Source organism: Pongo pygmaeus, chromosome 8, assembly GCF_028885625.2.
Source record: "Pongo pygmaeus isolate AG05252 chromosome 8, NHGRI_mPonPyg2-v2.0_pri, whole genome shotgun sequence".
NCBI classification, from domain to species: Eukaryota; Metazoa; Chordata; class Mammalia; order Primates; family Hominidae; genus Pongo; species Pongo pygmaeus.
In genome coordinates, this window is record NC_072381.2 from 31,909,769 (window position 1) to 31,937,680 (window position 27,912).

At 38.6% G+C, this 27,912-nt stretch overlaps 1 protein-coding gene and 1 long non-coding RNA gene across 23 annotated transcripts in view; one reads left to right on the forward strand and one right to left on the reverse strand.

Annotated features, from left to right (window-relative positions):
* Nucleotides 1-27,912, forward strand: part of LOC134740143 (uncharacterized) — a 53,044-nt gene that overhangs the window by 14,452 nt on the left and 10,680 nt on the right. Inside the window, exon 4 of the long non-coding RNA XR_010127403.1 lies at nt 23,826-23,916. This is a non-coding gene — a long non-coding RNA (uncharacterized LOC134740143). The remainder of the gene's footprint in view (nt 1-23,825; nt 23,917-27,912) is intronic.
* The window catches only part of ZNF438 (zinc finger protein 438), a 188,492-nt gene that overhangs the window by 8,275 nt on the left and 152,305 nt on the right, over nt 1-27,912 (reverse strand). For 6 of the 22 annotated variants that reach the window (XM_063669741.1, XM_054435312.2, XM_063669742.1 and 3 more), the window contains one exon: nt 23,565-23,632. The exons of 14 other annotated variants lie outside the window; for them this stretch is intronic. In XM_063669741.1, coding sequence (XP_063525811.1) covers nt 23,565-23,601 — 37 coding nt within the window. In that variant the 5' untranslated portion in view covers nt 23,602-23,632. Of the gene's footprint in view, nt 1-8,097; nt 8,208-8,295; nt 8,411-23,564; nt 23,633-27,912 lie in introns of those variants that run through there. 2 more of the 22 variants (XM_054435314.2, XM_054435308.2) reach the window with 2 other exon arrangements.

Consider the following 27,912-nt stretch of genomic DNA (forward strand, 5'->3'; position numbering starts at 1 on the left):
GATTGAGAGACTTTGCAGAAAGCCTAAAATTATTAATGGCTTTTGGTTACTTAGAGATGTGGCTTAATAAATAATTACATTAACAGTAATAATGTTCTTTGCATTTACACAACAGATCTGGGGTGTGGAAGGAAGAGAAGAGAAAATATTGGGTCATTTATCACTAGTTCTTCCTCCTAATTGGGCAGAAAATATTTACCGCAAGATGAGCTAGAACAAAGGCTTAGTAATTCACCCTCTTGAAAGAACATGTGACAATAACACATCATAGCACAAGATCTATGACTCCCTTATCTCAAATCTGTCCAATGGCTCTTCATCTCAGAGTAAAGCCAAAATCCCTGCAATGGCTTAAAAGGCCTCATGCTTAAAAAGGTTCTCGGGAGCCTCTCTGACCTATTTCCTCTACTTGCTCCACTCCAGCCATGGTGGCCTCTTTGCTGTTCTGGGTATGCACCTCCTGAGAGGTGGCTCCTGGCTGGGAGGAGCACTGGCTACTCCTGCCCGCCCAGGACACTCTTCCCTCAATAAATCCCCAGTACTTGCTGCATCATTTCCTTCAAGGTTTTGCACAAATGGCTTTTTCTCAATGAGCATCTTCTCTGATGACCTTATTTAAAACTATATCCCATTGTGAACTCCCTGCTCCCTCTTCCTGTTTCATTTTCTCTACGACATATGCTCCATCTACAGCCAGGCGCGGTGGCATATGCATGTAATCCCAGCACTTTGGGAGGCTAAAGCAGGCGGATCACTTGAGGTCAGGAGTTTGAGACCAGCCTGGTCAACATGGTGAAACCGTTTCTACTAAAAATACAAAAATTAGCCGAGTGTGGTGGCAAGCGCCTGTAATCCCAGCTACTTGGGAGGCTGAGGCAGGGGAACTGCTTAAACCTGGGAGGTGGAGGTTGCAGTGAGCTGAGATCATGCCACTGTACTCCAGCCTGGGCAACACAGTGAGACTACATCTCCAATGAATGAATGAATGAATGAATGAATAAAGTATCACATATAGGCCGGGTGCAGTGGCTCACGCCTGTAATCCCAGCACTTTGGGAGGCCAAGACAGGCGGATGACAAGGTCAGCAGATCGACACTATCCTGGCTAACACGCTGAAACCCCGTCTCTACTAAAAATACAAAAAAATTAGCTGGGCGTGGTGGTGGGCGCCTGTAGTCCCAGCTACTCGGGAGGCTGAGGAAGGAGAATGGCGTGAACCCAGGAGCCTGCAGTGAGCCGAAATAGCGCCACTGCACTCCAGCCTGGGTGACAAAGCGAGACTCCATCTCAAAAAATAAAAATTAATGAAGTATCACATATATGCCTGCCTTCCCTAGAATTCCTAGAGGACAGGGAGTTGGTCTGTGTCTTCAAGGCCTACAGTGTCCAATACGTGACACAGACTTACTAAATATTTGTTGAATTTTTTAAGCGGTAATAGAGTGATCAATGAGAAAAATAAATAGAGAAAAATAATAAGAAAAATAAATGGAAATTTTATAAACAGTGGGGAAAAAAGAACACAATTTAAAAATGACCTTTAACATTTCAATATTTTGAAAATTAAAAAAGAAACAAAGGATATTTCTCTGAGACATTTTTAAATGTAATTTTATTTATTGCCAGAATAAGGAGCTAATAATCAACTAACTACCTGAGGAAATAACAAAAGAGAATGGTAAATTATGCTGCTGGGGCATAAACTGAAATAGTCAAAGAAACAGGCTCTACAGAAAACAGCCACAGAGAGGAAGAGTGGGGGGATTAGAGCGAAGACAGAGGAACAATAGAAAGGGAAACCGAACCTCAGAGGCAGAGCATGGTAATGTCAACATGAAGAAAGGCAGAAATAACAGACAGCAGAAGATGCAGCTGAAGCAACAACAGTGGTCAAGGTCACCTCGAAGTCTCTAAAGACTTAAGTTGGGAAGGGGCTTCCTATTTTTTATGATCAAGTGTGAGAAAGCAACCATCTGACAGTTAAGGTTTCCAGAAATGAAACCAGATATACTTCATAGAGCCATACCAAAAGGGAGTGAGCTAATTATGATATATTTGAAGTTAATGTGCTTCAACTGATCTTCAAATGTCTCCACATTATAGTGGAAATAAAATCACATAGGAAGAGCAAGGGCATTCAAAGGAAAAGGAGGCCACTGTGGCCTGGGAACAAAAGGACACTCCTGAGCTCTGTCCCAGCTGCGAGAACACCGATCAGTGTGAGCAGTGTGGGCAACCCGAAGTGACAGAGGCCCAGACGACCGGTATGATGTCTGCCAAACTGAGTCTGTGCTCCTCAAGGTCCCTGCAATTTAAAGAAGTGGATGCTGGGGTTGAAAGGCTTATCAGGTGGTTCATGATCAATATCACAAGCTAATCACAAAGAGTTTGTGGGGTGAAAAGATAAGGTCTTGTTGAGTACATTTAACATACTTATGCTTGTCTGGATCTATCAGGAAGTACATACAAGGGTGAGGGTCTCCGTGAAGGTGGTGTTGAATCCAATTTCTCAGAATCATTAAGGACAGGAAACGAAACCAATGTGTTAGTAGAAATGCAAGGCAGGAGAAAGACAGCAAGGCCACAGAAACAGAAGAGAAAAAACCCTGGTAATTACTTGTGTCCACCAACAGGGTGCTAATAAGATTATCATCCAACCATACAATGTAATACCATGCAGTAATAAAAACAAAGAATGAATCAGGGTGATCTGGAATACTCTCCAAGATGGGAGATGTACAGTATGCTATCACTTGGATTAACAAAAATGAGTAGATACACACACAAATATATCCTTTACATGTGCAGAATATCTCTGAAATGAAACAAAAGAAATCAGGATGATGGTGGCCCTTGTTGGGTGGAGGGACCTGGGGGAACTAAGAAGTCAGGAATGGGATAAGTGCTAATTTCCCACTGAATACCCTCTGTGCCTGGCACACAGGAGGTGCTTAGACATATTTGTTTAATGAATGAAAGGAAAACGAAAAGTTTCCCTAGTTGAATTAGTTTTAAAAAGCAGTATCTTTCGGGATATTTGTGATGAGTGTGTGTCTGCATAAATGACTGTCTAGATGTACACACAGAGAATGGCTCATGTCTTATTTTCCTTGACTACTTAATGACAAGAATTGCTAACGATCAGGGAAGTAATCTAGTAAGTAATCCGACAGGCAGTGCATAACTATCCACCAAAGTTAAGCACTGAGAAGTATTAGAGCTCATTACCTCCCAAGGACAAGTGGAGTTGTACGAATTATTCCTCCAAACATTTGCTCTTTAAGATAAAATAAGGCAATTTGCAATAAAGGTCAGTTATGCTAGAATAACTCGTGATTTATTTATTTATTTATTTATTTATTTATTTATTTATTTATTTATTTTTAGTAGTCTGAACAACAGGAGTCCTTAGAGAAGCTGAAAATGCCCTTAGAGAAGCTGAAAATGCCATTAAGTTTTTAAAAACTCTAACACACTAAGATAGTATGACTGCAGAAAGTCTTTCTTGGCAATATAGTTATACAACAGTGGTTTATTCCACTACACATTTACAAGGCCTTTCACAGATGGTGTGATCTAAAAATTCTCACCTGCACCCACTAAATTATAGATCTTACAGAACTGTGCCCTAAATAATGAGAAGTAAAAATTTCCACTGACATTCATAATTTCTGGAAATCCTGCACAACTACCCGTAACACAGTTAAAAAGACTCACAGGACTCTCGGGTACTAAACATGGACTTTTATTAACTGAAGACATAAAAGGGTTGCTCAGTAAAATTAATTTTGTACAATTATTCAACAGGAATACTTAATATTAGGATCTTAAATATGGGCTGTTTTTAATATGTTAAGCATACTAAAATAACGATTTTGAAAACTGACATTTACAGTTGGTGAGAAATTGATCTAGCTGGGATTAAAGGGAAACTAGGAAGTGTTAAGCCCTTATTATGGTCTAGAATTGGTGCTAGGTCTTTTAATTAAATCTTCATCCAAACTCTGCGAATAAGTATTACTGTTCCCCTTATATAGATTAAGAAAAATGAGGTTTGAGGAAGTTAAATAATCTGCCAAAGTCCACACAACCCAGAGCTGTCCCACTCCAATTCGAAGCAATGACCTTTTTCTTCATTTTCCTTCAAAGGGGCGGGGGGATTATATGTAAAGTTGTCCGAATTTATCACAAAACGTAATACCATATTTAAATTTTAAATAGAAAAAAATAAAGAAATTTTGAAATAGAAATGGCTTGTCATATTCTAAAATTTCTCTTTTTTTTTTTTTTTGAGACAGAATCTTGCTGTCACCCAGGTTGGAATGTAGTGGTGAGATCTTGGCTCACTGCAACCTCTACTTCCCAGGTTCAAGTGATTCTCCTGCCTTAGCCTCACGAGTAGCTGGGATTACAGGCATGTGCCACCATGCCCGGCTAATTTTTCTATTTTTAGTAGAGACGGGGTTTCACCATGTTGGCCAGGCTGGTCTTGAACTCCCGACCTACAATGATCCACCCGCCTTGGCCTCCCAAAGTGTTGGGATTACAGGTGTGAGCCACCACATCTGGCCTAAAATTTCTATTACCATTAAATTATACTAACTTTCTGAAAGCCCACTTATTAGAGATAACTCACAGAAAATTAATAGGCATTTGAAAGCAAAAGCATGTTTTTATATTTGAATTTGCCACTTAGTATCCATAGGACTCTGAGAAATCCAGAAAGGCTGCTGGATATTTGGAGAATGTGCAACGTGTGTCCTCCTCCTCCTCCTCCTCCATTGCCATCAAAGGATTGGATCTGATGGATATCATTTACATGTTAAAGGCAGTGGAGGAAAGAATGAGGGCTCAATAGCACTAGGTGCCAATGTCTTACCCAGCTTTATTAAACTGCTTCACAATGGAGCTACCACAAATAGTATTAAGAGACAAGCACATGAGGCAATTCTCTAGATAGCTACAAACAGCTCACTTCCTGATTTCCATTGGCAAAACCAAAGCCTGCTTTGTTGCTTCTGAATAAAGTTGTTCAACCTCATCTGGTCGCTGGTTTGGGCAAAGTTCCATTATTCCATCTGCTGGGGCCCACAGGCCTACTGCTAAGAGTGCAGAAGGGAGCAGGCAGAGAAAGAGAGGCGTGTCCCCCTGCTCTTGAAACAGGCCCCCTGGATCCAGGCTCACGAGGAAAGTTCTGCCAAGTCTTGGTCACTAAAGAGCCAAAAATTTTAGGTGTTGTTCTGGTTTTAATTTTATTAAACTGAAATACGCTATTTTCAATTTCATTCGTTGTTATCCCTGTTTTCCCTGCCACTTGGCTTTTAAATAATAAATTCCAGTTGGGGTTCAAACTGTTCCCCAAGACTGTCTCTAGTTAAAATAAATATGGTAAAACCCTGGAGAGGTCTGGGATAAAAGCAATGTCTCATAACACAAGGCAGTGCAACTTAATTTTGTTGAAAAACCTATAAACACCTTTAGCCACTGCCTACCCTCTCCCCAAGCCACTGTCCAGGGTCTGCAGCAGCAGTCAGAGTCAACAGGAATTTATTGAGCATTGACTATAGAGCGTGCACTGTAAAACATGCCAGCAATAGGCACAAGTGTTCTTTTGTTTCTAAGGACTCAGGATGCCAAATGCATTTCTAGTCCACATATCTGCAGCATGGAGACCTCCTAGAGTCATCATGTCTCAGACCTATATTTCAGGAAATTTGAGACAATGCAAAGGAAACAAGCACATTCCTAACTGGAGATCTTGTATCCTGAGTCTAGTTTAGTCCATTCTCCTTGACATACTTGTTGTGTTCTGCTCAATTATTGCTCTTAGCTAACTCCCCTCTCCCTCCTTACCACCACCAGTGACATGCAGGCAACTTCCACTCAGCACAGGCCTTTGAGATTTGTCTTGTCAAACAGTGCATCCATCACCTCACTTAGCAGGGAAGGAAATTCTCATTTTCTGAGGAGCTGAGCTTCTTTATCAATACTGTTTCTTTAATATTATCCCAATGATAAGCAGATTTTATGGGTTAGGTACTGTGCAAAATATATAACATGCATTATCTCACTTAATACCCAAAAAACCTGAATTAGGAACCACTGTTGTATCTGTCTGTTTTTGAGACAGGGTCTCACTCTGTCACTCAGGCTGGACTGCAGTGGTGCAATCACGGCTCACTACAGCTTCAAACTCTCCAGGCTCAGGTGATCCTCCCACGTCAGTCTCCCAGCTAGCTGGGACTACAGGTGCACACCAACATGCTGGGCTAATTTTTGTATTTTTTATATATTGTTTTGCCATGTTGTCCAGGCTGGTCTTGAACTCCTGGACTTAAGCGATCCACCTGCCTCAGCCTCCCAAAGTGCTGTGATTACAGGCGTGAGCCACCGTGCCCAGCCAAGTCTGTTTTACAAGGATTTCTAAGCTCATAAGTAACAGTGCTGGAACTCAAATCCTAGCCCATTTTATTCCAAAGGCTCTTTCTACCTCTGCATGCTGACTGTAAGCTACTACGTGTGGTTACGGCCAGCATCTGATCTTCAGTAGAAAGATTGTGTGTTTTGGGGTTTAGACAGATTTGGTTTCAACTCCTGGCTCTTGTCATGTACCTGTGGCTTTGGCACTTCACTCTCTGTGCCTAAATGTTAGGATCTATGAAATGGGCATAATAATATCTGCCTACAAAGGTCCCTGTCAGGATTAAATGAGAAAAATACCCATGATGGTGCTACATGTTAGATGCTCAGCAGATATACTAGTTTTCCACTTTCTCTTGCTAGAGACTATCGGGTTGTTGACATTTATTTCTGGTGGGAAAAAAGGGCACAAATCTTGAATGCTCAGCATATGGAAGTAGTTCTGAATCCTTAAAGTAGTGTTTCTATTTTGAAAGGTAAATGAAGGACAGGGAAAAGAAATGGCTATTACTTGTGCTGGCCTCAAAAGATAGTTTCCCAAAATGAAGACCTCAGAAGCAAAAATCTCTCTGCCCTTCTGTCCCTGGCCCTTCATTTTCCCTCGAGATTAGCCATAGAATCTAGAATCCCTCTTCCCCAAGGTGAGTCATAGAAACCAGAACCACTTTTCCCCAAAGCCAACCATAAAACCTGAAATTATTACTCTAACCCTGGCCATAAAGAAATGATCTGACCTACTTGTTTGATTGTAGGTCATCGGACCTCCATTCCAGAGAGGGTCCTGCCTCATATCCAGAAGGAAGGGATGCTGCACAGAGGTCAACAGCAATCCAAAACAGACAAGCCTTGCTGGGTTTCCTCACTCACTCCATTAGCACTAGATCACATCCCTTTTGTTCAATTATATTTCTCCACAGCTATCCATGTTTTGTTGAACCTCAGCACGAAAACGGACAGTTTCCCATCTTTGGGTCTGCATTCTGAAGGCTCTCGTGTCATGTAACACAACTGATTCAATGTATATACCTTTTCTCCAATTAATCTGCTGATCTGTCAGCTCATTATCAGTGAACCTTCAGAGGGGTGAAGAGTAAGTTTTCCTTTGCCTCTATGCTTGTAAATAATGAAGCTGTATTTTAAATCTTCTGCCTCTCTCCCGATATTCACGCTGGTAGCTCAATCTTTCCTTACATCTAATCCAATCCGTCTTGCCAGGCTCTTTGATTCCCTGTCCACACCCCACTCCCACTTGCCCTTCTGTAAATTTTTGTATCCCAATTGATAAAGTGCTAATTGGATTAACAATTCAATGCGAATAGGGTTAACATACATGCATTTTAAAGAGCTACTTTATGGAGACACTCCTTCCCACTTTTGTTTATACCTAGTAAGTAATGAGGCCAATTGTTGGTCTTAAACCTAGCAGGGAAGAAAGCAACTACCCTAGCAGTTGTTCAAGAAAGTGGGGTAAGTACAGATCTCAGTGGCCCTGTGATGGGGGATGGGGCCCAGAGTGGGGTTAGGGACACTTGCCTTGTAGACTTTAGTATTTTGCCGAATAAATTATTATAAGTTTTAAGACAGCCTGAGTACAGAAAGAAAAGTTAGGCACTGAAAGAGGAACTATAGCCCCTAAAATGGACTAAATGAGATATATAAATACAGTTGTCCCTTACCATCTGGGGGGATTGGTTCCTCCACAGGGCAGTGACCTCCTTTAGACATGCAAATCCACAGATGTTCAAAACCCTGATGTAAAATGGCACAGTGTTGGCACATAACCTATGCATACCTCCTCTTGTATACCCCAAATCATCTTTAGACTGCTTTTAATACCTAGTGCAATGTAAATACTATGTAAATAGTTGTTTTACCGTATTGTTTAGGGATGATGACAAGGAAAAAAATGTCTATACATATTCAATACAGATGCAATTAGAAATTGTTTTTTCAATCTGTGGTTAGTTGAATCCATGGATGCAGAACCCACAGACGCAGAATCCAGGATGTGGAGGGCTGGCTATATCATGCTGCAAGAGGGAACAAGCATTCTTTGTGAAAGAATTTAAAAGCCAATTACCTAGAATACCAGTGGCAATTAAAAAAAATAACACAATGTGGTTGATAAACAGAAGTAACTAACTATTCTTTCAGGGCCATATAGTTAATTTCCCAAGGGAAAAGTACATTTAAAAAGCTTTACCATTTAAAATATATTTTAATGATTCTCAATTTCAATGAATTTCTTCTTCATTCTAATTATGAAGCTTTTATTAGTTCTTATTTCTGGAAGGAATTGTTTTTGATTTGGAATGCTTCTGATAAAAAATGGTTGAAAGCCATATGAAATACATTTGTTTTTAATACATTTAGAAAGATAAAGTTGTTTATCTTTTGGCAAAAATAATTTGTAGCACGCATAAGATTTTATTCATTATTACAAAACATTCAAGCCAGTATCTTTACTCAAATCTAAGAATGACCGAGGAGCATAAGAAGTTAACTAAGAGCTAATGACCTTCCATGGACACTAAGCCAGGCAAATGGAAACTTCTGAAATGCTTTGTTAACCCCATTCTCTCAATATTCTTTTTGTTGTTATTATCACTAAAATTGTTAATACTCAGTTGAGTCACACAATTGAAATTTGGACCTTGATAAATGAACTCCAACATGGTGAAAAGCAGCAGGTCATTTCATTTGACCTTCTATCACCATCATAAATACCTGTGCACACTGTCCTTCCAGGACATTCTGACATTTGCCGAGTCAGCTGTTTCTCAATAGGGCTGGTGAACATGGAAACATCCACAAAAGAGCTGCACAGATATGGCATGGCAAGAAATCTTCCACCAACAAATTAAAAATGGGCCCTTTTTCTTTATATTTTCTTTTTCTTCTGAGACAGGGGCTCGCTCTATCACCCAGGCTGGAGGGCAATGGTATGATCATAGCTCACCTGCAGCCTCAAACTCCTGGGTTCAAGTGATCCTCCTGCTTCAACCTCCCAAGTAGCTGGAACAACACATGCACACCACTCTGTGTGGCTAGTTTTTAAACATTTTTTTTGTAGAGTTGAAGTCTCACCATGTTGCCCAGGCTGGTCTCAAACTCCTGGGCTCAAGAGGTCCTCCTACCTCAGTTCCCTAAGTGTTGGAATTACAAGCATGAGCCATTGCACCCGGCCTACTTTTATTTTTCAATAGCAGTTGGAACAGTTAAGTATCTTTGATGACTAACAAGATGACAGTTGGTGAAAAAAACCTTTTCCTCAGTGGGATAAACAGAAAGATAAGGTTTCAACATCAGAATGTGAAGTCAGTTGAAACAATTAAACTAGAACACATGCAAAAGGCTGGAAGTTTCTTGCCTTTGGTCAAAACACTATGATTATGAAACTAAAGTGGTAAAGATCACAATGTTTCAAAAAGCAGGGAACCAAAATTACAAAGGTATCGCTTTTATACTATAATTTCAAAAGTAAGTTCACTTTATCTAAAAGAGGTATTTTTGAGGAATGTGCAAACTACATTTTAAAAAATGAATTGTTTCACTGCTTTATAGTAGTTTTACAGATGCTTTATCTTCACTGCTAATTTATCTTTAACTCACAGTGATTTATAACATTTTTTTGCTGCACGTTTTTCTATACCTCAGCTTTTATGTCAAATAGTTCATGATTTGTAAGTACAAATGCACAAGGTTGGACAGCCACGGATCTTTAAGAAGTCAAGTATTCCCTTGTTATGCTGATAATTATTCCCTAAATTTCTGCTGGTAAGTCTTGACTGTTCCTTATTTCTTTAATGAAGACACACCTTTCCTTAACATAGAGGGACCATCTACAATACTGACACTTTGAAGAAAATAATAAAAAAGAACATGAAGTCCCAGGCACCGGTGGGTACTGAGATGACTGGTTTGTGCTAGTCACCTTTGAGGAGCTGACTAGGTTAATTGTCTATGAGTTAGCTGGCATCTACAGATCCTGTCGTGTGACTGATGCCATCAGATTCTGACCTGAGCCAGTACCAAGAGTGAAGGCAGCGGAGTTTGAAAGCTGTGGTGATTACTTTGGATTCCTTTGCCTTTGAATTCTGCCATCCTTCTTCTCCACCAATATGTTTATTGTCTTTTAGTGATGACTACAAAACCTGGGTTGAAGGGAATATCTACTCTCATCCACAGATGAAGAGTATGTCAACTTTCCCACCTCCCTGGAGATGGAGTGATGACACAGCCCACTGCTTCTCCTTGCCCCAAGGCTATGTGTGCCTGTGAGTGGTCTCCTTAGGTAGATCCTCCCATTCTAGAGCCGGCCTCCTGGCGGACCATCCACACGCACTCCCCCCATATTGTAGGTTCGCCCCCTTGCTGTCTTCCTACAGAACCTTGCCCAGCTGGCCCCACCTTGTGCTCTCCACTTCCACCGCCTGTTATTTGGTGCTGGAGAAATCCAACCATTGTGAACACTGGACAATGTTCTAAGTTTAAAGTTTCTAGTTCAAAACCGATTCCACAGTCTATTTAACTTGTCCCTAAGAGACTCTTGGTGGCCCAGGTTCCTTCCCCTGCTCTTCTGAGGCACTCTCCCTCTGCCCCACCCCTGCCCTATCCCCAGGGCCATCTCTCTCTTGCCAATGTTTTTTGACATTGACTTCGTGGAAAAAAGAGAGGCTATTATGTGGGAACTCATTCACTGTCCCTTTTATTTGTAAACTCCCTTTTTGTCTTTGATTATGCCACACAAATTTATAAAAACCTTTTCTGTGATGGGGAAAGGAGAAGTACTATAACTCTAAATATGCAATGCTCAAATCCTGATATATTAAAATGTACAAAAAGGTGCATGTGAAAATAAGGAAATGGAGTATTCCCAACCCTGGTCTGGAGGCTACCCTTCCTTCCAGGCCCCTTGTGCCTTGGGGATACTGCACCATTGGTGAGCTCTCCAGCTCTCAGGGAGGCTGGCCTGTGACCATCCTATCTAAAAGGAGCTGCTCAGCCCCATGTGATCACTTGCTATTTTCTTTTTCTGCTTCACTGTCCTTCGAGGTACTTACCTTCACGATGATATTACATTATCTGTCTCCTCGCTAATATGTAAGCTCCAAAAGAGCAGGGGCTTGTTTTGTTACTGCCAGGGTCCCAGTCTCCAGATCAGCAGCTAGCAGTTGTACAACATATTTTTACTGAAGGAACGAACTATTAACTTTCAACCATATTGACATGGTTTCCTTCTGCTATGCTACTGCTGAACACAAAAACAGAAAAACAACAGCAACAAGAAAGAGTCATTAGGCCCCATCTCCTTCCTTTTCTTCCTGAGACAATCTATGGTAGATGTGTATATATACACCGCCTCTACTCATCCATTTCTATTCTTCCCTTGAACCCCTAGAATCCTGAAGTTCTATCTTGAAGAACTAAAATGCCCCTCAGTTAGAAGTCAGACCGAATGCTTAATCTACTATCTCAAGTCCTCCACCAATTCTTGGTATTAACACCTCCAGTCCATAGATGTGAAAACAACACTTCTTGCAAGATCACAAAGCAGGTATTGAGACATGGATTTTAACCCAGGTCTGTCTGGCACCAAAGCTGTTCTCCCTCCATTCCAACACACTGAACTTGGAACTAAGTTGTTTAGCAATTTATCTATTTACATGTCAGTCTCTTCCAGTGACTGGTGAGTGCCACATAATCCATCTTAATGTTGAGAAAAGAAAGATCTTTTTGAACAACCTTTTTCCAATCACAGTGCAACTGTTAGGAGAGAGAGAACATGTCTTTCTTCTAAGAGAAATCTACAGCATGGTCACCGGAGAGGTAGTTAATGAATTCACACATAGCAATGCGCAGTGCCCTACAGCACTGTATCTATGGCCTTCTTTTAACAGAGCTTCTGGTGACCAAATCAGGCTTACACCAGTATCTGACTATTCTGAAGCAACAATAACACAACACATTTAATGACACTTTTAAGCAGTGACAAAGTAATTTTTCAATGAGTAAAAATGAAAAAAATGACAAAGGTCTTTTATAATTTTAAAAATAATATACATTTCTTAGATACTTCTTAATCTTACACCACCTTCTTCTAAAACTGATGACACTAAAGAACATTAGGACTGAAAGAAAAGTCTAAAATGCTAAAAGAATTTCTAAATTCCTTATGTGGCAAGTCCTGCTCCTTTAGAAAACTTGATAATATATCAGTGCTATGGTGTAATGATTTGGATCTGAGGAATTTTCTTTTTGCAGGAGGCTGGGGGAGGAGTTCCTCAGAGAAAACAAGACAAACTGCATTACATGTATGATAAGAGAGTAGACGTCTGGCTTTGGTGTTTCTATTTATTATACTGCTGGAATGAATTTGAGCAATATAATAATCCTTCGGCCTTCCTGGCTGTAGTTTCCTCTCTTTAGCAAGAGAGGATTAGATTAGATTAGTGTTTCTCAAAGTAGGGTTTGCAGACCCTCAGGGAGGGTCTCAAATACTCTTTTCATACTCATATCAAGATGTCATTTGCCTTGTGTCAACATTTGCACTTGTTGCACTGATGGGGTAAAACTTCTCTAGCAACTTAGCCAAGTAAGGTAGTGCCCACAAACTGTTCAAGCAGTCATATTCTTCACTGTGGCACTCTCACAGTGGAACAACAAAAAAGCAGTACAAAATTTTAGCTTTACAAAATTTTGATCCTTGAGTACATGGCTTTTTAATATTCTGTGATGAAATCATTCACAGTAAGAGTACATGTCTGCTGCATATGGAAATAGGACTGTTGTCCTGAGCACAGGCACTCAATTCACCCATAAAGCTGACCTGGCTACTTTTCTCATGGAATACCATTTTTACTTAAAAAAATGCCTGACAGACATATGTTGAAATATGTTGAATGAACATATTAAGACTTGGGTATCTGGCAGACATTTTCTCAAAAGTGAATGAATGGAGCTTGGCATTACAAGAAATAACTTCTAACAGTATTTGTTGCCAATGATAAAAGTCATTTTCTTTCAAGTGGCAATTGGAATTTTGGAAAATTTGAATTCACCACCAGCAACTTGAAGTTTCCCAGTAGTTACTTTACAGGTAAAACTGGTGCTTATGGGCCGGGCGTGGTGGCTCACGCCTGTAATCCCAGCACTTTGGGAGGCCGAGGAAGGTAGATCACGAGATCAGGAGATCCAGACCATCCTGGCTAACATGGTGAAACCCCTCCTCTACTAAAAATACAAAAAATTAGCCAAGCGTGGTGACGGGCACCTGTAGTCCCAGCTACTCGGGAGGCTGAGGCAGGAGAATGGCATGAACCTGGGAGGTGGAGCTTGCAGTAAGCCGAGATTGCACCACTGCACTCCAGCCTGAGCGACAGAGCGAGACTCCGTCTCAAAAAAAAGCTTGTGCTTACATTAATAAATGATTTTTAAAATATTGTACAATGAAGTATATGGAAGATCTGCATAACTCACTTAACTAGTGTTTTCTAAATGACCAGTTTAGTTTAACGTTACATGCATGGATAAAAGAATCACTCAAGTATGAGACTCAAAATCTAACAGAACACAAAAGTACATGGACAGGGTTTCAAATTTCACAGTAAAACTAAACTGAAAGAAGTTTCCATCTGACAAATTTTGGCGTAGTATCAAAGAAAAATATCCATGATTATCTGAAAAGCCTACCAAAATATCCCCTTCCTTTCTGACTACTGGAAAGCTGGCTTTTAAAAAAATATGTCAACATGTACAACATCACAACTGACTGAATGCAGGACTAGATATGAGATTCAAACTATCTTCAATGAAGCCAGAATTTAAAGATATTTGCAGAAAACGTAAATCAATGCCAGTCTTTTCATTATTATTATTATTTTTGCTTTAGAAAAATATTTAGGTTGGTGCAAAAGTAATTGTGGTTTTTGTCATTAGTTTTATAGTATAGTCAATTTGGTTAAACTAGGTTATTTTTATTAAGATGTAATGAGCTTATTGTTATTTCAAAATTAATCCATAAATATATTTTTCTTTTTATAATCACTCAATATGGTAAATATTGACAGATACAACCCATACAAGCAAATGCTCTTTAGAGTCCTCAATAATTTTTGAGAGTGTAAAGGGTCCTGAAGCTACAAAGTCTGAGAACAACTGAATTAGATTAAATCTAACTTCCTATGTCTTTTGAGATTCTATAATTGTGTGTGTTGATGAGTGAGTGGGCAGGTTTGTGTGAATGAGAATAGAAAATCAAATCTAGAAATGTTTTACTTTTTGTTGTTAGGTTTTATTCCCTTCACCTTTGTTTCCTTGGGAATATAACATGGCAGATCAATAGGAGAGAGTTTTGATAATAAAGTATTAAAAGGTAATTCATCCTAACACAAATATTAATTAAAATATCACTAGCTGTCAACATTAGAATATGGACCAAATAAAATGCTTGACAAAAATCTTATATAATGTTTCAGAAACTTATCTTACTTAAATTTATATTTATGGAATATGAGATAAGTTATATTCAAATGACAAGATACTCTTGGTAGTATATAATCTTTTCAGAAAACAGAGCAGTGTTTTTAAAGGATTTTTTTTTCTTTTTTGAGAGGGAATTTCGCTTTTGTTGCCCAGGCTGGAGTGCAATGGCACGATCTCAACTCACTGCAACTTCCGTCTCCCTGGTTCAAGCAATTCTCCTGCCTCAGCCTCCCAAGTAGCTGGGATTACAGGTGCCCACCACCCCACCCAGCTAATGTTTTGTATTTTTAGTAGAGATGGGGTTTCACTATGTTGGCTAGGCTGGTTTTGAACCCCTGACCGCAGGTGATCCGCCTGCCTCAGCCTCCCAAAATGCTGGGATTACAGGTGTGAACCACTGCGCCCGGCCTGAAGGATTTTTTTTAAACAAAATGTATTCAAAGTCATTTAAAATTATTTTATCCAAATAAAAGTAATCATAAGTTGCTCTTCCTAATACAAGTTAGATGCTGGAATTCTATAAATGTTTTTAAGATTTTGGTGCCCATTAATTTAAAGACAAGAACAATATGTTTACTCTATTTAAAAGCATTACTAGATTTATGAATTTCTATTCCTATTGCTATTAGATTTTTAAAAACAGAAAATGCCTATCCTTTATTTTTGGCTTGCATAAAATCCTAAATACCCCTGTCAAACTACTTTGCTTTTATCCCTGCTCAAGCCATCACACTAACCATCTGCATAAATAAAGATGCAAGCATCTGCTATATTGCAAATGGTCTCAGGGGCAGATGTTTCCATCCTTGTGTTCCTGTCACTGGGGCTGGATACATTATTTGAACAGATGTACACAATCTGGAAGTGTTGTGTCCCACAGTGAAATGTCTCCAACTGCTTTCTATCAAAGTACATAAATGCTATTTGCACCTGCATTTATGTTAATGATATAAAGGCAGCAGGGGTTCTGACAAAGTGAGATGTGATGCTATGAAATATATTTACATGGTTAATTGGAATTTCTGAGAGACTCTGCTGCCAAGCAGCCACACTGACAATGATACATACCCAAAGTAAATTATCTGATCACCAGCCTGCTTTTTAAGCAATAGAAATACAGCTATTTCAGCCGGCCACAGTGGCTCACGCCTGTAATCCCAGCATTTTGGGAGGCCAAGGCAGGTAGATCACCTGAGGTCAGGAGTTCGAGACCAGCCTGGCTAATACGGTGAAACCCTGTTTCTACTAAAAATACAAAAAATTAGCCAGGTGTGGTGGTGCGTGCCTGTGATCCCAGCTACTTGGGAGGCTGAGGCAGGAGAATTGCTTGAACCAGGGAGGCGGAGGTTGCAGTGAGCCGAGATCGCACCATTGCACTCCAGCCTGGGCAACAAGAGCTAAACTCCGTCTCAAATAAAAAAAAAAAAAAAAAAAAAAAAAGAAAAGAAAAGAAAAGAAAGAAAAAAGAAAGACATACAGCTATTTCAAACAACAAAAATACTCATAATCTAAATTTACTAATATTTTAAACTCTAATATTTTATTTCAACTTCCATATATGGCTGGTCTACTTTATGGTTTTAGGCCACCCAGGTCATTTCCATTTATTCTAAAAGGATATTTCTACAGGCATGTGTGTGTTTTCCATTTGTTCTTCTGTCAACAGTATAACATACTAACAATGCACAATGGTATTTTGTAGAAGTTATTACATCGGAAAGTTCCAATTTCCAACATTAAGGAGTTAACCAAAACCAGCTTGCAAATGTCAATCTGTACTTGCTCTGCAGTATAAAATGGTACCAAAAGTCCAAGAACAGCATTTACACCACTTGTTAAGATTAAAGTGTTTCCATATGAATATCACATATTTGGAAACATAATATTTTGGTAATACATAGGGAATGATATTTTCCCCCAATAGTGAGGTCATAAAGCAACGTTAAGCACTAAATGCAAAGCATCCAATTACAGTGGTACTCCTTGCTACTGTGTGTTCAATGTGAGGGCTGGAGAGTCACAGATCTTGCAATAGTAGTTTTCTTTGTAGCTTTACTGAACTAAGAATTTATGGTCACCTTCAAATAATATGTTACTTTATTAACTTGAAATTTATAATGCACAAAGTCATTTTATCTGAGAAAAATGTCATAAAAAATAGCTTTTATTCTGTAAATTATCCTGAGGCTTCTACTGTGCTTTCTAAGTTTTTACAAGGCGTATTCATATACAGTTGATTCTCATTATTTGCAGATACTGTATTTGTGAATTTGCCTACTTGCTAAAATTTATTTTTAACCCCAAAATCAATACTTGTGGTGCTTTCACGGTCATTCATGGACATGTGTGGAGAAAAAAAAAGTTTGAGCCAGTTGACACGCAAATTCCCAGGTTAGGCAGAACCAGAACAAGGTGATGTCCTGCTTTCTTCTTTCAGCTCTCATACTGTAAACACGCATCCTTTTTACATTTCAAAAACTGCCACCTTTTTTTTTTTTTTTTGCATTTTTTGTGCTTCTTTTTCTTGGTGATTTTACTGTTTACTTACGGTCTCCAGCATAGTGCTGGGTGCTGTCTAGTGCTCCTACACACAAGACAACTGTGATGTGCTCTACGGAGAAAACACTTGTATTCGAGAAGCTTTATTGGGGCATGAGTTATAGTGCTGTGTCTCTGAGTTCAATGTTAAAAAATTAACCCTGTCTATTAAATAAAGTATCTTTTAACAGAAATACACTTATAACAAGGTCATGTATCAGTTGTTGACAAAAACGTTGTGACTAGAGGCTCACAAGAACCTAACCTTGAATATCGCCTAGGAACAAATGGCTCAGTATTTGCTAATTCAGTGTTCCTAATAGCCTTCTAGAATATAAATACTATAAATAATGAGAATCAACCATATCTACTGCATTTGACTGTTACAAGATGAGAATTACTATCTCCATTGGAAAGATGAAGGGACTGAGGTTTACTGATTTGGCCAAGATCACAGAGCCTAAAAAGCACATAACAATGACCAGAGCTCAGCTGTCCAGATCAGTGTTCTTTCATCAGATGGAGAGGAAAGGGGAGATATGGGCAAGGAGGAAAAGAAAAAAATAGAGAGCTTAAGAAAACAGCTTTCATACCATGTTCGAAAGAGTGAAACTATGATTAGATAACAAGAAAAAACACTTTCAGGTTAAATCCCCATAAAAGGAAACCCCTGCTTGGATAGGCAGCCCAGTGTTATTAATTACAACAGCTGCAAGAGAGGAGCTTAGTTTGGTTTTACTTTCCCCCCTTTGCTTCTTTTGCTCATTGTCTCTTCAAATGCAATAAATACTTGTTAAATGAACATTTGCTTTCATTGGCCTTAGAATTCCATCCACTTTGGTGTTTCATTTAAAAAAAAAGATGACAGTATTTTCACAGCAACAGGTGTGATTGATTTATAAACACTGAGAGTTTAAAGCATTTTATACATAATTTAATATGCATTTGAGAGCCTACTACATGCCGGGATGCTTTAAATCCTGCTAAAGATAGAAAATTCATCAAGAACTTTATAAAAGACCTAACTGATACTAAGTCCAAAATAAGTAAGGTCTTTTCCTCAAACTTTAAGAATGATATGAGTATTAACTAGCTCCTCCCTAAGTATGCCTTACTTGAGTTCCAATATCCTTATTCACGAATACCAAAATGTTAGGTCTGTAAGCTGTAAGTATATACTTTTATGTCTGCAAGACATAGAATATATTTTTAGACAGTATCATAACCATTTTTTATTGAATCAGAAAATCTACGGGTTTTTTTAAAAGATTCAAATATGAATTCACATGATAGACAGTAATGGCTGTGGTTGTGCAGTCAAATCATGTAAAGATTTGGGAAATTAGTAGTAGCTGTACAGCACATGTCCAGCTAACTGCAGTGGGTCCAGAGGGGGCCGCCTGTGTGTCTGCCTCAAACCATTTGCTCTCTCCACCCCGACTTCTTACTTTTATGAAATAGAAATAACACAATTTGAAAGCTACCTTTAAATAATACAAATGTTATGACAGAGTTGAGAAAAGTGGTAGAAGAACTGTATAAGAAAACTTTTCTACCTGCAGAAAACTTGTCTAGGAAATGGCAAACTTAACTGTAAGGCTGACAAGTGACTAAGAATTGAGAGACTCGGCCAGGCACGGTGGCTCAGGCCTGTAATCCCAGCACCTTGGGAGGCCGAGGTGGGCGGATTACGAGGTCAGGAGTTCAAGATCAGTCTGGCCAACATGGTGAAACCCCCTCTCTACTAAAAATACAAAAATTAGCCAGGCATGGTGGCGCGCTCCTGTAGTCCCAGCTATTCAGGAGGCTGAGGCAGAAGAATCACTTGAACCTGGGAGGCGGAGATTGCAGTGAGCCGAGATGGCACCACTGCACTCTAGCCTGGGTGACAGAACGAGACTCTGTCTCAAAAAAAAAAAAAAAAAAAGAATTGAGAGACTCCAGTAAAACAGACTCTCACTTGACTTAAATGAAGATTCCTTCCTGACCAATGAACAATGGGACTTGCATTAACCAACTGTGTAGGAACTTAAAATTCATTCTGACTACCCAAGGTACAAACCTCAGTGGTCAATTGGCATAATCACAGTGAACTACTTCTTAGCACATAAGACACATACATTGTCCTTGTCAGAGAATAATTTGGTGATACTGCTCACCTGTGTGAGTTTTCTTATATGGCAAGTAAATAAACTCACTTGCATTTTTAATCAGTGTGGTGACTTTGTCTTTCTTTCATCAAATCTAAATAGTTGGCCTTATTATGTTGTTTTCATGCCTCTTTTTTGAAAAACACAGTTTAGTTCATCATTTAAAAATAACAGACAAAAAAAGGAGGTTATGGAAAACTAAATCCTATCCCTAAATCCTGAAAGAATGATATAGAAAATTGTAACAAAATAAGTCTCATGAACTTCTCAAAATTCTATAAATTATATTCTCACACAGAAAGGAATAACGGTGACACTAGGTTATAATAGAAAAATCTACAATATAGTATAACTTAGAGTGATAGTACAATGTTAAATCTCTTTATCTGAAATTAGATAACATTTAAATAGAAGAAACCAGAATTTCAAATTTGTTTTCTCCGTTAATAATGCTGCCAGTTCTTCCCAGCTTTAAACCCCCTGGCTTAAATTCCACTTGCTTGACTTGTACATACATGTTAATATCCTGAACAAATGTCATCTCTTCCATTGTGTTTCCTGACCAGCCTCAAAATCTCTGGATCTCTGGCTTAACCAACTGTCCTTTCATTCTGATTTTCAAAGTATGTCATACTCTCTTCTAGTAAAGCATTAGTCATGCTTTATTCTAATTGAGGACAGGCATATATGCTGTTCCAACAGGATTTTAGAGCCTAAAAGCTCAGGCTCTGTATGATTTACCTTTGGATTCTTCATAGCATCTGATAGTTCCTCGTATGAATTACCTTGGTGATCATTAAACCTGCTTCTACCATATGAACTTTGTTTGGGGACAGTATGTTAGTACAGCATATTTTCCTTAATTTAAGGCCCACAACTCTGTTGGTGATGTCTTATCTGAATTTTATACAGAAATGCATATAATATGTGTGTATGTGTTTATAAGTTGGAAATTCAAAGGTATCATAATTTCTAGCTAGCCATCAATGGTTTGTTAAATAAATCAATCTGCATTTAATTAATAAATAGCATGTGCCCAGCAAACTTCTCATGTCACACAAATTATGTACATGTAATTAAACAAATATATATGTAATATATTACATATATATGTGTGTGTGTGTGTGTATATATATATTTAGAGACAAGGTCTTGTTCTGTTGCCCAGGCTGGAGTGCCATGGCATGATCATAGCTCACTACAGCCTCAAACTCCTAGGCTCAAGCAATCCTCCTAGCTCAGCCTTCCAAGCAGCTGGACTACAGGCACGAGCCATCACACCCAGCTAATTTTGAAATTTTTTGGTAGAGATGGAGTCTTGCTATGTTGCCCAGGCTGGTCTCAAACTCCTGGCCTCAAGTTATCCTCCCACCTCAGCCTCCCAAAGTGCTGGGATTACAGGTGGGAGCTGCTGTACCTAGCCATAAATTATATTTGCTCATAAACAGAATCATAATTAATACATCTGATGCTTTTGTTAAAAAATATTAATATTAATCTAAGACATACAGAAAGCATTTGAATGAATGAATGAGTAAATTAATGAATAACTGGGCAATTCTTAGGACTTACACATATTCATCTATATTATTTTTCCTTATTGATGTAATTTTCCATAATTTAAGTTATAATTTCTGCTCACTTTGGTTTAAAATGGCTTTAAGCATTCATATGTGTAATTAAGCATAGTATGTTTGATGAGAGAAAAAGGAGATGATCAAAAATTATTAGAAATATTCTTTATAAATTATAAATTCTTATAGAAATATTCTTTATAAATTAAATATTATTTATAAATATATATTCTCTATGATTTATATAAATATTCTTTATAAATTTTATGATAGATCTGAGTTCAAATCTTGGATCAGTCACTTACTGGTTGGTGGTCTTGGCAAAAAGTATCTAATCTTGAACTTGTAAAATAAGGTTTACGTCTAACTCATTGTGAAGATTAAATAAAGGATGTAAAGTTGAGGTAGAATGATTATCACAATGGAGGCACATGATTGAGGTTTTTTTAAGCTATTATATACCCTCTGTCAAATGCCAGGATTGGGCTTAAGCATCTTTAGTCCCAGAAAAGACTGGTTAGGAGGTTTACTTGAGCTCTGGGTAGGGCCAAGGGGTCTTACTTTCCGGTCAATGGAGGTATCCAAGCTTATGTGATAGCCCAGAGAGGTAGGCATCAGAACAAAACAAACTGTGATGAGAAGCAAAGCAGCCAAGAGGTGTGAGTGCTTTCTCCCTCTGTATCAGCCAGAGCCAAGCAGTTCATTGCTTAGTTACTCACATAGACTCACCTTTTTAGAGCCTGAAAGGAACACCTAGTCATTCTCGATTTTTAAATGAGAAAACTGAGGCTCTGGGGCAAAATAACTTTGCCTGGGGTTCCACAGCTGGTTGGAGGCAGGTATGGAATGGAGTCCAGCTTTCCTGATACTTGTTCCATTATTTTTTCTCCTAAGCCTCTCCTTGCTTGCTTGGATAAAAGGAGGTAATACCAGCTAGGACACTGAATTTCAAACCCTTGATCAGCTACCTAGTGCTGCACAAATCTTCCAGAGGATATATACCAGAGAACACTCAAGGAAAACACATGCTCTTTATTTCTAGTTGGGGTTTGCCCATCTCCTTTCTTGCCCTAGTGTTCCTGGCTGGATTTTGTGTGAGTCTCAAGGACTCTCACTCTCTTTGGATCAACTCCTGGATAAAAATCAAACCAAGGGCTCTGCTTTCTGCTTACTCCTCATGGGTCCCCTTGGAGCATGTTTGGCCTTCCAAGGCCATTAGGCATCCCAAGCAAGAGGCGGCCTCATGGCCATCTCACTGACCAGTCTCAAAGATGAGGAGGTCCCAGATATGAATAACAGCCATTAAGAATGGTAGTTTTATCATCATATAAGTGCCTACTACGCAAACAACAATATGCTAGGTGATTTACATATGCTATTTCCTTTAGTCTCCACATATCCTACAGAGTGGAACTTATTATCTTCATTTTATAGATTTACAGATGTGGAAGCTGAGGTCAAGTGATACACCTAAGGTTTTACAGTTAAGTGGTAGGACTGAGTTTCAAATCCAGATTCCATGCACTCAAGAGTTATTATACTACCTTTCTCACTGATGCAGAGATCAAAGAGTGTTTGCTCTATTTTAGGGTCCTTCATAACAAATTCCCTCCTTTCACTAAAAGCTACATGTTCCACTAAGGCAGCCTAATTTTGCCTCATTAAAGATATGTCTTTTTTCTCACACATGTCAGAACTTCTCTTCCGTGTGGAAGAGACTAGATGGGGCAGGCAAAGACTGGTATTTCTCCCTGGGGTTAGAGTGTACCCTTTATGGTGAGGGTAATTTAATTACTCTTGATTAAGAAAGGACTCTACCTCCACCTGGAGGTCCAGGTTCTTCTGGAAGGTCCAGAAGTGCCTGTTAAAAAATCATTATTTTATTTTTTATACATTGCGTAGAGTAAAATAGTTTTTCTATTTCTTTTTAAATGGATATCCGGGGAAATAGGCAAAGAAATGTATACACAAATTCTATATCCTCTAAGTGTATGTCTACAGATGTGTGTATGAATATATATGCATATATTCTTCTACTCACTAAAATACTTGTGTTATTTTCCTTCAATAAAGCCAATACCTTTTAATTTTATTGATATCTGTTAGTGCCAGTTAACTGCCAGTGAATAAGCAGGGCTCTGTGAGTTTTGGGCGGAATGAGATGGCTGGGGTCTCAAGGCGCTACAGCCTAGAAAAGGAGACAGGTCCTTAAAACTCAGGAATCCATATACACTCAAATTATTTACCAAAAGAAATGAGTTTTCATATATAATTATAATTTTTGTTTTTAATTCTAGGAAATAAGTTACCTTATGATTAGAGGTCAATGACATTCAATGTATCAAATTAAAACTATCTAACAGACACATCACCATTTTCCTCAGCAGTTTATCTTACCTTCATCTTTTGGTGGTACTGATAAAGAATTCTGCATTATGATGTACCGGACTTGAACAGTGTCTTTTCTAAAAATAAGCAAGCACAAATAAAAAAAAAAAAAAAAAAAGAAAGTAATTGAGAGAGCATGTTAATGCATACTAAATATAGAAATTCTAAGCTGTTTTTTAAAGTTTGTTTTATAACTACATGAGTAATTAGAAATGGATTGAGCTATTAAGAAGTGATGTTTTTATTTTCTTCTCATTTTTCTACAAATAGGATTTTATTGAATGTACCAGAATGGGCTTGCAGACAGATGCAACGACACATCAGGGGCCTTACTCACATTTCTGCTCTCATGGGGTCATGTGTAAGTAGGCAAAGTTAGGATTCTCTGAAAATGTACTCTCTGATAATTGCTTCATATACTTTAAGAAGAAACAGCTAAAATGCTTAACAGTATAAAGGTAATATAATTGCAATATAATCATTTGATGAAATATAACTCAGTCATTAAAATGTTAACTGTGAAGATTATGTAGCAACATAAAAAATGTTAATGATGCGATGCACTGGATGAACATGGATGAACATGCTAAATGACGGACACCAGCATTACAAATATACAAAAAATAAAGGCACAGGAAAACACATGGAAGAAAATATGTCAATATATAAATTTACAGTGTGTTTGGTGATGGAATTACAGGTGTTCTCCCCCATTCCCCACATTTTAGCTATTTTCCAAATTGTGTATAATGTAGTGTTCCATATTAATAAAATATCTGAATAAGACAATTCAAATCTTTGAAAAATAGAAGTAAATTTTTTAATAAGTTCTTAAACAAAAAAATGTTCCTAAGCATGACACCAAGTACAGAGCCCATTAAGGTAAAGACTGATGAATTTTTCGATTTAAAATTTTAAATATTTTTAAAGTAAGAAAATTGGACAAAATTAAAAGGCATGATTCCTACTTCTAGTCAAGATGGAGTAACAGAGACCAGATTCATGCTTCTGCCTGAAACAACCAAAACACAGACAGAACATATGAAACAATGTCTTCAAAACACTGAACATCAGTGATAGAAGCAGGAGGCAGAGAAATTCTAGGCAGACAGGGACAGGTCCCCGGTGAAACAGCACCTTCAAGTCAAAGTAGGCTGAAACCTGCTGCCCAAGGTGAGAACTTCTATCCCTGTTTGCCTGTTCTCTCCTGATTGGTTATTTCTGAATAATGTCTTTTTACCAATCGAATGTTGCCTTTTCCAAAACTACCCATGGCTTGCCCTGCACCCCCATTCTGTGCCTATAAAGACCCTGGACTCAGTCAGTAGAGGAGAGAAGCAGCTTGACTGGAGAGAAGCAACTTGACTTCAGAGGGACAGCTGGACTTCAGAGGAAAGATAGCTTAACTTCCGAGAGACGCTCTGACTTCAGGGAAGATTACCTGACTATCCCATTCCCTTTCCAGCTCTTCTCTCCGCTGAGAGACATCCATCGCTAAATAAAATTATCGGCCTCCACCATCCTTCAAGTGTCAGCATGACCTCGTTCTTCTTGGACACCACACAAGGGCTTGGGACCCACTGGATGCAGGTACCCAAAAAAGGCTGTCACACTAGCCCTTTGCCCTTGCTGGCGGAGTGTAGACGCCCCATGTGACAAGACAAGGGGCCCACTGAGCTGATAACACACTGCTGTCCACAAATGGCAAAGCTAAGCTAAGAGGGCATTGTAGCATGCCCTCAGGGATTTTGGGGATCACAGGCACTCCCACCTGGGCACCACCGCAGTGTGTGCATGGAGCTTGCTCCTGCTGGTACCCAAAGCAGCCAGCCTGATCCCGCTGGTTTGCTCACGTGCTCCCTCCTGCAAGGGGTTGAGTATGGCAGGCTGAGTAAACAGGGCCTCCCCATTGCAAATCTGACAAAGGGGTGGAGAAAAATCCTGCATCATCAGGTCAAGAAAAACTGATCCCCGAGAGCCAGGAAACAATTGCAATGAGCCCTATGGAAACAACTGCGATGAGCTCTATGTGAGGAAAGATCCTTGCAGAGATTTCCAGAATACTGGAAAAGAGAGCTACACACAGACACAGCACAACAGAGAGGGTCCTCGCTGGGTTACTTACCTTTGTAATGATCAACACAGGCAAGTGAGGAAACACCCCAAGACCAGGGAAAGGTCCAAGGTACACTACAGTCACAGAAGAACGGGAATATTGTCTGTTCCCATTAGCTAGGGTAAAAAAACTCATAATCCACAAAGGAATGGGTAGAGTATACAGAAGGGTCTTGCCTTAGTAGGGGGGAATACTTAATTCTAGACTGTGCATTTCTCTGGTTTCACATAAATCTTAAAGCAAGACATGAAAGAATCAAACTGTTTCAAACTATTTTAACTATGTACCAGAACAAATCACAAAATATTTATAGAAATACAAAAATATCTACCACCCAATAAAGTAAAATTCATAATGACTGACATCTAATAAAAATTATCAAGCATGCAGAAATGTAGAAAAATAAGATCCATAATTTAGAAAACAATCAAAACTGACCAGGACTGACATATATTAGAATTAGCAGACAAGGACATTAAGTGTATAACTAGATTTCATATGCTCAAAATGTTAAGTACAGGTAGAAAAGATATGAAAAAATTCAAATAAAATTTCTAGAGATAAAAACTATAATGTATAAGATGAAAAATATACTGCATGAAATTAATGGCACATTAGACATGTCAGAAGAAAATATTAGCAAATCTGAAGGCACAGCTATCGAGACTACACAGAATGGAGAAGGCAGTAAAATTAAAAAAACGAAAAACAAAAATCAGAACTGAGAGCATCAGGGAGCTGCAGGCCAACTTTAAGAAGATTAATATACCAGTATCTGAAGAGGGGAGAGATGGAAGGGCAAAAAAATTATTTTAAGAAAGAATGGCAGAACATTTTCCAAATTTGATGAAGCTGTGAACACACAGATCCAAGCATCTTGAAACACTGATTCATGAGAAACATCAAACCATACTAAGGTATATCATTGCCAAACTGCTCAAAACTAGTTTTTAAAGCACCCAGAGAGAAAGACACATTGCATATAAAGGAACAATGATAAGGATAACAGCAGATTTCTTATTATTAATAAAACGATGCAAGTCTGGCTGGGCGCGGAGGCTCATGACTGGAATCCCAGCACTTTGGGAGACCAAGGCGGGCGGATCACCTCAGGTTGGAAGTTTGAGACCAGCCTGATCAACATGGAGAAACCCCGTCTCTACTAAAAATGCAAAAATTAGCCGGGCGTGGTGGTGCATGCCTGTAATTGCAGCTACTCGGGAGGCTGAGGCAGGAGAATCACTTGAACCCAGGAGGCGGAGGCTGCGGTGAGCCGAGATTGTGCTATTGCACTCCAGCCTGGGCAACAAGAGCAAAATTCTATCTAAAAAAAAGAAAAAAACAAAAACAAAAATAATGCAAGTCCAAAGACAATAAACAATAATAACAACTGTAATCTAGAATTCTTAGAACTCTAGGCCCTGATGAAGAATCTTCTCTGGTGACTTCTACTGAATATTTAAGGAGGAAATAATACCAATTATATATAAATCCTTCCAGAAAATTGAAAAGGAGGAAATGTTTACTATCTAAAAAGTCAGCATTATCTAGATATCAAAACCAGACAAATCCATTAGGAGAAAAGATTCCTATGGCCCAATATCCCTCATAAGCGCAGATGCAAAAGTAATAAACAAACTTCTAGCAAATCAAATCCAACAGTATGAGAATACGTCATGACCAAGTAGAGTTATCCAGGAATACACAATTGGTTTAACATTCAAAATAAATGTAATTTACCATCTTAATGTTATAAAAGAAAACTACATGATTATTTAAACAGATACAAAAATTGTATGTGATAAAATCCAACATCCATTACTAATTAAAAAAAACCCTTTATAAATTAAGAATAGAAAGGAACTACTCACTCTGGTGAAACACATCTTATGAGAAACCTACAGCTAAAATCATGCTAAATAATGAAAGACTGAATGCTTTCCCTCTAAGTTCACAAAGAGGAGAAGGATATCTATTCTCACCACTTCTATTCAACCCTGTATTGGAAGTTCTAGCCAGTGCAATAGAGCAAAAATAAATAAAATGTATTCAGATTGTGAAGCAAGACTTAAAATGGTCTTTATTTGCAGATGACATGATTGTCTAATTAGAAAATTCAATAGAATCTACAAAAAAAGCTCTTCTAATAACTGAGTCTAGCAAGGTTACATAATACAAGATCAATATGCAAAAATAAATTATATTTTTGTATCCTAGAAATAATCAGAAATTGAGACAATA